Below are 13,333 nucleotides of genomic sequence, written 5' to 3' on the forward strand. Positions count from 1 at the left end.
TCTATCAGATTGGATTGAGAGCATGATTGGAGTGAAGCAAGGATACCTCCTCTAGTTGACACTCTTTGGGCTCTACATTGATGAGATTATGACGTTCATTGACCGCCTAGGAGGAGAGGGATCCTTGCTTGCAGATTTGATGATACAGATCTTACTATACGCATATGACATAGTTTCATCTCCTCTTCTGCAGCAGGCCTATAGCGACATTGGGGCTCTAGAGGTGTTTTGCAAGGAGAGAGACTCGATGGTCAACCTTGGCAAGATCAAGGTTATGATCTTTTGTACCTTGTCTCCCATAGGGCCGCAAGGCCTCCCAGGGACGTTAATACATCTCTCTCTCTCTCTCTCTCTCTCTACCTAGGGCAAGCAGGATTCAGGAGGCAGCACTCTACTCTAGACCACATCTTCACTCTGAGGGCTATCATTGAGGAGGCGAGGTCCAGACATCAGAGAGTCTATACATGCTTCGTAGACTTTCGAAAAGCCTTCGACACTGTTCCGCGATCCCGCATGATCAGGAGACTACAGGAGATGCAGATCCCACAGATGCTGATTTGGGGTGTGATGAGCTTATATGAGTCAGTCACAGGCAGGGTCCATGCCCCAGGCGGTCTATCGAATTGGGTCAAGAGCACCATTAAGGTGAAGCAGGGCTGCCCTCTCTCACCGACTCTCTTTGGACTCTACATTGATGAGATCGCATCTAGATCGCCTAGGTGGCGAGGGCTCATTATTAGGGGATCTCCTCATACAGATATTGTTATATGCCGATGATATAGTCCTTATATCCTCTTCAATGGAGGGGCTGCAGAGAGACCTGGAGGCATTAGAGGTGTTTTGCAGAGAGAGAGATCTGACGGTCAACCTTGGGAAAACTAAGGTCATGATCTTCAACACCTCACGAGCAATGACTAATCGACTTACTTTCACCTATCGTGGGGTGAACCAGTGGAGATAGTGCAGTCATACACATATTTGGGAGCAGTCTTCACAGGACCCATCTTCACGATGAAACAAGCAGAGCCCAGGCACGACTCACACGAGGGCGTAGTGCTTTGGCTAGACTAGAGCAGCAGCAGCAGTCTTCTAGGCACACTTCCAGGATCCATTGACGGAGGGCTGGCTTTTCAACCCACTAGTGTGGCCGACTCTCATGTATGCAGCACCTTTCTGGGGGTGCGATCTTCTGAGGACAGACTGGAGGAGCTTCGAGTGGCTACAGGTGACGATGGGATCCAAGATGATCTGATGTAAGCCCTCAATTCCACATGAGATAGTACAGGCAGAGTTCACCATGACACCTCTCCAAGTTGATGCCATCTTTCAGACAGTGACTTTCATCCATAGAATCTGGGACCTACCCCATTCGAGACTTCCGAGGTGGCCCTACAGTCATCCAAACGACTCGCAGAGAGCGGGGTAGACACATGGTATGCACGCATATCTACATGGCTTGCTAGGCACGGTATCCAGATGGACACGCTTCCCCCCTTTCAGTACAGCATGGATGCACCTCCTGAGTCAATCCTGCGAGATGAGATCAACCGTATCATACAGTTAGACCTCCTCCAGCTTCACACATCCCGAACTGGGGGGGGGGGGGGTGCCGCCCAAGAGCTTTCCACCAAGACCCAGTTTTATCACGACCACTTCTTTTTCAAAGGAGGGAATCATTATCAGACCTCAGTATCTCGAGGATAGAGGAGTATCTCATGCACTGAGGATTGCCATTGGTTAGATGTGGGTTTCATCCCATCAGCTGAGGATTGAGACAGGGAGAGCAGCGGGTCTACATGCTATGTATGCTGGGGGTGATTGAGACAGAGGAGCATTTTCTTTGTGTTTGCCTAGCCTCTACTACGAGATTCGGGGACGCTACCACTGTCTCTAACTAGAGGGGAGTGGCTTCGGTCCTTTGTCACGACTGATCCATTTCCATGACCAGGTTTGTATCGGGCTTTATCTGATGGAGATGCAGCGACACAGGGAGGCGCTTCTATGACAGATCAAAGAGCAGTAGGGGATGGTCAGACCACTACAAGACATAGAGGGTGACCGGGCACAGCGGCACGTCATAGACTTCTATACATTTGAGTCAGCCCCCGGACACAGTGGAGTGGAGGAAGAGGAGCTAGCTGATATGAGAGCAGTCTGGATGAGCAGCCGGCACAGTACCACCGAGAGAGGGGCGTAGAGGCCACATGTGTGACAGAGAGCCCCCAAAGTACACTCTATTGAGGTCCGACCTATCACAGCTTTCCTCAGGGGAGACCGACAGAGATGAGGGGTCACTCTAGACATAGCCCAGAGAGTCCAGAGAGCAAGGAGACCGCGCCCCCCACCACAGCGCGAGACAACTCGATAGACGCAAATACGAGACATTTTTGCAGCCCGCCAGAGAGCCATCACACGTTATGCCATCCCTCATTAGAGGGCTCCAGACCTCTCGCACCCTACCTCTTGTTCACTTCTTACCATAGGTGATATCAAACATATAGCCCTGATGTTTCACAATGGCCAAGGAAAGGTCAGGAGGAGATATGCATGAAGTATATTGCATGGGTACTAAGCGCCCTTAGTGTCCCTCGGCTACTAGTGCCATAGATGAGGTCAGATCCAGCCAAGGAAGTTTGCTATGTCTTGATGTCACGGTGCCAAAGTACCCAACTCTATGGAGTCTGTTACCACTTAAAAGGTTGCATCAAGCTATAAGGGAAAAGCTCCAAACTCTACTAGCAAGATACAGTGTGCTATCGATGACTTCCCCAAAAAGGGCTACCATACATCCCAACTAGATAAACAAGAGATTTAAAGAGGAGAGACTTGGTCTTGGGATCTTGAAAATGGGAGTGGAAACAATGACGCTCAAGTTCGGCAAGTTAACATACCCTTTGCTCGCCTCATCATGGAGATCAGACCTGAAAAGAGAACTCCGAGATATGTGTAAGATGCAACGACCTCCACTTATGCGATATCCAAAGGGACTTGCACTCAGTAGGCGGCCGCTCGGGACATGTTGAAGTTCATAACCTTGGTTTTCCCAAAGGTTGACCTTCAAATCGTGTGTCTCGCAAAAAGTCTGAAGTGCGTCCAAATGTCATTGGAGACCCTCAACAACAGAGAAGAGTAAGGCCACATCATCTACATATAGGAGAATTAGGACCAAGGTTTCGGATAAGGGTAACCTTGTCCTACCTAGTGTAGCGATGAATGACTCAAGCTCGTCAATGTATAGCCCAAATAAGGTCGGTGATAAAGGGCAACCCCATTTGACCACGATGATGCTCATGAACTCCTCTATCCATCCAGTCAAGCGAATCACCTCCCAGCTACCCACCCTCGAGCATGTGGGCTAGAGATCAGACTCCCACAAGGCTATGCCCATAGCTCCGGCGTCCCATACCATTGGAACCGTCCACAAGGAACCTTCAGCATAGTATCTCATGATCCGCCATTTAGAGGGCATGAGTCTAGGCTCATGATCCAGACTAGACCATCTAGTGGTGTCAACACACTAAATGCAAACGCCATAGCCGTGGCCATAGAAGAGCATCCCACTTTATGGAAAATGTCTTAGATATTATAGCTAACTCGCCCTTTCGTAATGTTCCAAGTCCTCTAGTCCCACGTTAGCCTGCATTCCTTAATCCAGGGCCCCCTAACCTTGCTGGATTACATCTACTAGTCCGAGGATTAGCATCCAGGGACATGACAAAAACTAAGAATGGTCCAAATTTGCTTCTCTAGGCAATGGTATACGAAATAAAACAGAAAAAATGTCATATACAAGAGGCCACAATGGAATGGCATTCCAAAGGGGGCACCATTCCATATGGAATGCATAGTTACATTCAAACGCATCCTGCCCTGAAATGCCGTTTCAGAGAAGTCCAAGGCCTGAAAAGCCATTTCAGGTCTGAAATCTTTCAGACTTCTGAAACAGCTGCCTGAAACGTTTTAGCATGGCTGAAACGCGCGCAAAACGTGGCTGAAACGCGTTTCAGAAGTCTGAAACGGGATGTTTCAGGCAACAACCCCCCACCATTTTTCCTCTTGCTGTTTCTACCTGTGTTTTGGCCTCCACTTTCAGCCTTGTACTCCCTCTGCTCCTTCAGCCTCATATTCTTACACTCCTGAGGGTTTTCCAGCCCTCCTTGAGCCCCATTCACTCCTTTGAAGTCCTTTCAATCCTGCATGCTGCTTCAGCACTCCTTCATCAGCCACTCCCCTTCAGCCCTCCTTCAAAGCTCAGCCTCCACTCCTTCTGCCCTCTCTTTCAGCCCTTTTCTAAACCCCCTTGCTGACGTGGTGTTTCCCGTTTCAGCCCTCCCAAAAATCCAAAAACATTTCCGTTTCCCATTTCCCCTAGCTATGATCGAATGGCACTTAAGGAGAGTATTTTTATATTCAAAGATTTTATTCTTATCGTAAATTAATACGATGGATATAGAAAACATTGAATACAAAACCATGGTAGAAGAAACTACGGTGTAGCAAACCAATGCAGTCAAATGCAAAGGGATAATAAATAACCAATGCAAGGGATTGAGAATGAAAAAATGCAAAGAGACAATCAAACATATGCAGCAATAATGGACAGATGCAAAGGTCCTATTCTAGGAGAATAGGCTGGAAGGGAAAGGCACCGCTGTGTAAGCAGAATAGACAAAGTTCAGAGCAAAAAAATCAAGTCTACTGAAAAGACAATTGACAAATATGCAACCTATTCATTGATTCACTCCCACCAAACAGAAATTGAAGATATGTAAATCACAATGAAATCTTTGGAAGCAGATAACACAAGCCTTACATGGTTGGTGGAAAATGCCACGGGGGTGGCAAGCAAAGCTGTTATGGAGGTGCCATGGCTGCACTAAACACTTAAACAGGAAATTTCAAAAGGGTCAAATGGTCAAGGAAAATTAATAAAAGGAGGAAGGAGACAAGACAACAATCAGAGAGGAAGGAAGACGAGCCAATAGCCTAACATTTCCTGCATTTGGGAAAAACACTGTGCACTACTCAAAACGACTCCTGATGCTCAATGCTTCAATGTGACGACAAACTCCAAACAAGCTAGTAGAGGTAGGGATGGAGGAAATGTTCAGTAACAATAAGGCAGCAAAAACTCAAAACAGAGTCTCAGATGATAACAATAAAGGCATCACATCCATGGGCATGCAGCTTATCAGACTTTATAATTGCTTTAATTTGTATTCAACGGGGCCATAGGATTCAGCAACACACAGACGAAGGCTTCACATGTAAAATCTCAAAAATATCAAGTGTAATAATAACATAATGATCAGCCCCCAAGCAGATCACACCATAAACATTTTCATAATTGATGACCAGAATCTAGGGTCGTATCAGAGTTAAAAATATGCTCGCACTCAGCCCAAAACATCCGACAACACTACAGTAGAGGTTGTGATCTTAACAATGCATTCAAAAGTCACATTCCAGTCCAAAACATTCGGCAGCACACAATGGTAGAGGTTGTGATCTTGACCATGTACTCAAAAAGTCAAGTCTTCATTCCAAGTATCTTCAAAAGAAACAGGCTCTCAACGTGCTATCATATCTAAGTAAATTTTAAAAAGCCCATTAAAAGCACGTGCTGCACAGACAGACCGACCTGTGACCATTTGTGGATGTACCTTTACCTGTTCCTGCCAAGTTTGTTCTTAGAAACTTCTAGCAGTATCCATCTTTTAATAGATTGAAGCATAATAGATAGGTTCTCAAGACCAAAAAAGCAAAAGGTTCACATTAACAACTGCATGCAAGCTGTGACCTATTAGGACCGACTTTTAATACAAGCAAATATATGTATCCATCCTCTGCCCCAAGCAGTACCCTTTTTAAAAGCTTATACCTTCTAGCAGTACACTTTCTTGCAGAAATTTGAAGCATAAAAGTTAGCTTCTCATGGCCATGAAATCAACAATATACACATTAGAACTGCATGCAAGTCGTAACTTTTAGAATAAACTTTTGATACATCAAAGCCAATACATATATCCATCAACTGTGGGAGCAATACTTAGATGTTCTTCCAAGTGGATATCTTCTCAATGATGCTTTTATGAATTTTATATCATCACCTCGCATGCTCACAGGAATGATACAGTACAAGATGGCTATGGAAGGCTTACCCAAGCGATCAATAACAGCTGAGAAAGCACTTAATGCTTGAAATTGATAAACAATGATTGAAAAATCAGTCAATATATGATTGAAGGCAGAATATGACTGGTTTATAACACCGAATTCAATTTTTCCCGAAAAGTACATCGGAGCAACAACAGCTGCAGGTAAAACTTGAATAAGATAACGATAGCCACTGGTAAAAAATTCCAAATTCCTTGAGGCTATTAGCAGTTGCTGCAAGCACAACAAAATAATATATGCCTCATTAGTGTGTGCATGTAGTCCATGCATATTCCTCTTACCTAGTTATTAAAAATAACCAAGCCTAATCATACATGAGAGCGAAACCTTTAAACATCGGAAATACTTCAACACTTGCATGAACCAAATTGTGATTCCAATGAACAGGACAATCAATGCAAACTGATCAGGCCTCCTCTCAAATGCGCTCGAGTAAAGAGATGCTCAATGTTAGGGGAGAATCTCACACTATAATTTTCAAATGATTGTTTGAAGCGATCGAGAAGCAGCTGTATTTCACTCCTTTCTCCCCCATAAAAGGCAATGGACTCTGCATTTTCCCTTACTCGTACCAAGCCATAACGAAAATCTGCTTCCTTTTTTTCTTGTAAAAAATTCAGATTGACCAGCCCCTGTGAAATCAGACTGTAAGTTATATGTGAAAGTACTAAAGAACAACAGGGTTGCAAGTAATATAATAAAAACTCATTCCATGCACATATTTTGCAAGTCACAGATATGCACAAATCAGAAGGTAATCCTTTGGGAGACATGATACCTTGCCTATAGCGACACTTATAGCTGTCCCACCAATAGAGTAGATAACAAGCACAAGAAACAGTGGTGGGTAAATTCCGAACAGTATTCCACTGAATGATATGAGATCAATTGTAGCATTGAAAAGAGCTAATGCAAAGGATAAAGAAGTTCCAGTAAAAGAATTCAGATCATCAACAATCCGTTGATCAGGATTGTCAATAAGTGATTGCGATTGAATTTGATAGAAGGTTCGATTTTCAAAGTAACGATCGATGTAGTAATTGGTCATCCAAGCCCGCCATCTCAGAGCAAGTGTGTCCCTTCCATAGTCTCTTAGAACAAATACCTGTTGCCAAGGGTTATGATAACTGTGAGTTTGGTTTTCCAACAAAAAAAAGCAAGCACAACGTGTCCTGGCAAGAATCTGTTGATGTACTAAGATCAAGCATTGCATTTTGGGAAAAACATGAGAACAGCATTGAAGTATATTGATATCAGCTCATTGTTCACTCTCCAACTCGCCTTATGCTGTTTCTAAGACATATCAAAAGTAAATTTATCTATATGGGAAAACCCATGATCTCCCACAGCCCTCTCACCCCTTATGATTTTCATGTCTCCACTGTCATGCCAGAAGGTCAAAGAACAGTTTAAATTGTAAATTCCACTTTGTCCAAGGGAAAGAGATAGTGAATCCATTATTCCATGTGTTTGAATTATTATTCCCTAGATCCAAAGAAGGTCGTTCCACTCTATGCTTTCCTTTCTCAAGTGCTCCCAAGAAATCGTTGAATGTGATAAAAGTTCTAACGCTACAAAACTTAAATATCTTTCCAACGAAAATGACCCCTTAAGAGAAACACCATTCTGCACATGTTCTGAAGTTCTGGAAGATGATTTGCAGCAGTCACAGCTACTCATTTCATCAGACACTCAATTCATAAGGATCCAAACATAATATCCACTTACAACACCATAGTGTATATCTCCCATGTTAACTAATGTCAAATTTCAGATGCTACATTATTTTATGTTTTCAGCACATGTTACTGATTTGTGCCTTGTTTCAACTCTACACAACAAGGCTCACAGTTTCAGATTCAATGAACGTTCTGAAAATTCAATGGCAGGCATCAAAGAACGTTTGATATTCTTGAAGAGCCAGGCTAGTGCATGTGGTATACCCCTCCACAAGGAATTACAGCATTCGGAGGCTCCAATTTTATACAGAGATCAAACAATTGGTCATACAGAGATCAAACAATTAGTTATACAGAGCCCATATACAGATCACCCTGCACCCCATCATCATATCAACGTAAACACAGATGTTACACCATCATTCTTCAGTGGCCTGGGGTGGTGATCCGTGACAATGATGGGGGAGGTACAAAGTTTTAGGAGATTTGAGATCAGTAAGATATGGTGAGATTTAGTGGAATAGAGGCCCCTCAATCGGTCAAAAAATAAAATTTGTGTTGATTAGCCGAAGGGGAGGAGCAGAAGGGTGGGAAGATAAGGGACAGGAGGGGAATAATATAAGCATAGAGGGAAGAGAAGAAGAGTGCCTAAATGAAGACATTAACATAAGGGGAGGGAGATGAGCGGGGCTCGAGGAGGGGCGGAAGGGGGTGCATCAATGAAGACATAATTGAAGGAGGGGGGAGAATTAGCATAAAGGGGGAATACCGGAGGAGGGAGATGGGGTGGCCGGGGGACATCAATGAGGACACAATCGGAGGGTAAGAAAGAAGGGAGAATTAATAGGGAGGAGCATAGAGGGGTGAAGAGGAGTGCCTACATGAACTTACTAGCATAAGGTGAGGGAGCTGAAGGTGAAGGGGGCAGGGGGGGGGGAGAGGGGACATCGATGAGAACTCAATTAGACCCCCCCAAAAAAAAGATTTATAAAAAAATAACCAATATATTGCACATATGCTTCACTCACAATTTGCCAAGAGTACAAGCAATGACACAATTCAATTGTGGGGTCAATTATGAGATTCTAGCTCTAGATATGAGTCTTAGAATTCTCAATGTTAAGGACCCTTGTAGTTAATTAAATATTTGTATATAAGGGCAGAAGGGTCATGGTAAAAAGCTTAAAGGTCTAGTTAACTTTAACTATCCTCCTTTGTCCATGCAAGCTCCTCCTCTTACCTTGCAGCTACATCCCCTTGGACCACTTCACCTAATCTTGTGTGTGCGCGCGCGGAATCTCCAGGATGGGATGGTCTCATTGTTGAATTCTTTCTTGCATATTGGGATATCCTTAAATCAACTTTGCTGCGTATGACCAATTCTGCTTGGGAAAATCAACACATGCAGGATATCCTGGAAAAAAGGGCTTGGGAAATTTCTTCCCAAGAAGCAAATATGTGAATCCTTGGCTGATTGGAGGCCTATCACTCTACATGCCTATTATTTACAAGATTATCACTAAAATGGTGGTTGATTGTATCAAAGGACATTTAAATGACGGCCTTCATCCCGCTCAATATGGACTTGTTCCTCGCAGGCATATCACAGTTAATATTGCAAATGCTTATGTTGGAATGGAATATGCCAAATACATAGAGCAAGATGTTCTATTACTGCACGTTGACATTGCCAATGCATTTGACACAATCCAATGGGATTTTATATCGCAGACTATGCATGCATTGGGTTTTGGCCAGAAATTGCAGCATGTTATTTATTGTCTCTACAGTGACAAAAAAGCTGCCTGCATACTGTCAGGGGATATTTCTGAAGCATGGACTCTTCATTCTTCGGTTCGTCAGGGCTGTCCACTTAGTGCACTTCTATATGCCATTGCCACGCATCCCATGCTTCAATACATGGATCATCTGGTGGCAACGGACATGCTGCATGGATTAGAGATTCTTGGAAGCAACACTATGATTGCTCAGGCCTATGCCGATGATTCATTTTTTACTCCTCGAAATACTGAGCAGGATCTATCCCCCCTGATGCATGCTTTATCTTTATATGGTCTGGCGAATGGGCTTCATGTCAATTTTCAAAAATCTAAGTTGTTTCCTTTGCATTCCAAAGACTTGGCATTCTCTTTTATGGCTGAGGGAAATTGTCCAACCCACTCACCAGGTTCACCATCTTGTTTACCCTTTAGGTTGGATGATTACTCATCGCCAACAGTTTGACTGGATTCTTGCAACTTTGTGGCAGCAAATCACTTGTATGCTTTCGCCTTTGGTTCCGATTCCCCCTTTGGAACTCCAGGATCGATTAGAGGATTGGACATTGACTTCCCTTGGGTCCTCCTCTCATCCTTTGAGGCTATCTTAGATTACTGTGCCTGCATTATACAAAATCCTTTTGCCTCAACCTTGGGTTTCAGAAAGGGGTAATTCTCTTTGGCAAATGCATCGGCCTGCTAAGTGGTGGAGGAAAAGACTGCGGCAACTTTGGGCATACAAGGTTCCACTTCGGCGACATATTTTTTTATGGCGAGTGCTTCTGGGAATTTTTCCATCTGGACAATTACTGGTCCGTAGGCACATTGCTCTTGCTTTATGTCATCGGTGTTCTGACTTCTCAGGAGACTATGCCTCATTTATTTTGGCATTGCCCATCTTCTCGGCAGTTTCTAGATTCTCTTCGACAACGGCTACAAGCCAGATTCCCGACTCTTCACTTCGAGAAAATTTTCTAGCTCTTTGGTTTTCATCCACAACGACCGGAGTTTTATCTTTTCTTTGTTTGGGCTCACTATTGGGCACTTTGGACTTTATGGACAGACCACAATTGTAAAGTCTTTAGTGAACCCAATTTTTCTTTGTTTGCTTTCTTTAAGCATTCTCTACAGCAATTGCTTGCAGACTCGCCAGATAGATCAGAATGTATATTTGGCTTATACTGAGATCTTCAGTTGATGTATTTTCTAGCGCCTCTGTTTTGAGGTGACTATTCTTGTAATTGTAGCGGGAGATAGGCTATCCTCACTCTCTCTCCTGCCCAATACTAACTGCAACTGCAAGACGACGCAATCAATACACAAAGTGAGCTGTGGATGTGAGTGAGAGAATCAGAGGGAGAGAATATAGTGGCCCTCCGAGGAGGAAATAGATACAACTGAATAATGAATGCCCAAAGGGCTTAATGCAACTGTATGGAGGGGCTGAAACCCTCACCACAAAACTAGAAGACTAGACTACCTAGAGGAGGTGAATCCTCACCAGATCCCTGAAGAGGCTGAGGCTACCTTGCTGGTCTGCTGCGGGGAGGCCTGACTCTTGCTGCTCTGAAGGCTTGAAGGCCTGAGGAGTGGATGAAGAATGAGGGCCAAAGGCTGCCCTTTTATAGGCTGATAGGTCAGCCTGGCCAACTTGGTCAACGCCGACCGTTGACTTGGCCGGCTGGTCAACGCTGGCCGTTGACCAAGTCGGTCAAAAAGTCAACTCTGCATTTTTTAACTGCGATGACGTGGCACTGACTTCCTGTTGACTGTGTGCTGATTGCTGATTGCGTAGGGCTGCCTGAATGGTTGTACGGACGTCTACGTGGCCGTTCACTTGGCTGCCTGCGCTCGCACTAGCTAGCATGGCCACGGGCGTGTGGATGCTCGTGACATCCCCTTCTGCTGAAACTCGAACTAGGGTACAAAAGAGGCTTCCCATCGTTCTGACAGAGGCGCCAACCTCGAACCCCTTGAATGACTGATATCAAAGGTCGAGGTGGAACACCCTTGCTCCAATAGATGAACTTGGACCCATGGCCTGGGATTTTGACATCCAAACCTTGGTGCTGATAATTTGGTTGGACTTTGAACTGGTGCCACCATCATGCTCCCAAGATGACGTCTGCTGCCTGAGTAGGTGCGACCCTGAGTGGTCGACTGTGTACCCACTCTGAGATCTTCAAAGTGGCTGAAGCTACCTGCATGTTGCTCTCTATCTGCTGCCCTGGAAATGCACCATTCAAGGTCATTGGTTCCGTTGGCGTAAGAGGCAACTGAGCCTTTTGAGCTGCTTTGGTGGAGATGATGTCCTCGGAACTGCCTGAGTGTGCTAGGATAAGGACCTTCTGACCACCGACCTGTCCATAAAACTGGAACATATTGGGAAACTGGCGAGGCTCCCCCTTCTACTGAGCTTCAAGCTCCTGTAGTCTGTTGTTCATCAAGCTCCTCAATGACTACTGAGGTTGTTGAAGCTGTTGTTGCTGAACCACTTCACGCGGCTCCTGCTGTTAGAAGCTTCTGGTAATCCGGGCAATCTTTCTTATTATGGCCCGGCACATGACAATGGAAGCATCCCTTGGCATAGAGTGCTCATGTCACTGTATCCAAGTACCTGCCATAGCCATTGCTATCCTTTGCCATCCAGCTCTTCTGCTGCTGCCCATTCCCACCATCACCTGGTGTGGAATCCTGGGACTTCTTACTGTTGACCTGCTTGGATCCTTGACCCTTGTGCATGAGCTCAAAATTCTGACCAAGCTCATAGGCACCCTCATAATCCTTTGGCTTGAAACCTCTGACATACCACTGGATGTCTGTACGCAGCCCATGGAGAAATTTGCTCAGCTTCAGACTGTCCTCCAATTGCAACTGTATAAACACTTGAGTGAACTTATTGGCATAATGATTCACCGTCTCGGTGTCTCCCTGGCGTAGCTCGTAGAACTGACTCTGGAGCCTATCCAAGTACTACAGTGGCAGGAACCGTGATCGAAGATCTTTCACGAATTCAGTCTAGCTGTAGAGAGGTGTCTCCTCGTCTGCATCATAGTGGTCCTTTTGCCACTTGAGCCACCAGGTGACCGCCTCACCTGTGAGGTGCATAGATGCTAGGATGCGCCACTCGTCCTCCTTCGTAGGCATCACTGAAAAATAACTTTCGAACTGATTGAGCCATGAAGTCAACACTAAGGGTTCTTGCTTACCATCGTATCGTGTGAAGTTGAGCTTCCCTGGAAAAGAAGGCTTGGCTGGAGGTGGAAGTCTCTCCTTTTCTCCCCCCTCTGGTCAAAGTAGAGAAATGAGAAGCTGCCGATCCCATTCTTCCTTCTCTTCTCGAGCAGTACGTTCTCGGAGCTCCTTGGCCTCCTGAGCCTTGCGGTCCCGGAGTTCCTTGGCTTCTTGAGCCTCTCGATCGCATTCGTCTTTTGCTTCCCGAGCTGCCTTTCGGCTTCCCAAGCTTCCCAATTGTGCTCTTCTTTTGCTTACTGAGCTGCCCTTTTGGCTTCTCGAGCTTCGCGATCACGTTCTTCTTTTGCTTCTCGAGCCTCTCGATTGCGTTTTTCTTTTGCTTCTTGAGCCTCTCAATCAGGTTCTTCTTTGGCCTCCCGAGCTAGCCTTTCACGCTCTCTGGTGGCCTGCTCACAATCTTCCCGCATCTCCTGAAGCTGGGTCATGCGGGTGAAGAGAGCCTCG

General features: G+C 45.1%; 1 protein-coding gene across 1 annotated transcript in view; it reads right to left on the bottom strand.

The window, feature by feature from the left end:
• The window catches only part of LOC147893623 (ABC transporter D family member 2, chloroplastic-like), a 122,367-nt gene that overhangs the window by 83,198 nt on the left and 25,836 nt on the right, over positions 1-13,333 (bottom strand). The window contains exons 5-7 of the mRNA XM_087386424.1: positions 6,956-7,282; positions 6,645-6,809; positions 6,162-6,390 (exon numbers count right to left, since the gene is read on the bottom strand). Coding sequence (XP_087242550.1) covers positions 6,162-6,390; positions 6,645-6,809; positions 6,956-7,282 — 721 coding nt within the window. The remainder of the gene's footprint in view (positions 1-6,161; positions 6,391-6,644; positions 6,810-6,955; positions 7,283-13,333) is intronic.

This window comes from Dipteris shenzhenensis, chromosome 15 (genome assembly GCF_047967505.1).
Source record: "Dipteris shenzhenensis isolate YYH24624 ecotype China chromosome 15, Dip_SZ_1.0, whole genome shotgun sequence".
In the NCBI taxonomy this organism is placed as follows: Eukaryota; Viridiplantae; Streptophyta; class Polypodiopsida; order Gleicheniales; family Dipteridaceae; genus Dipteris; species Dipteris shenzhenensis.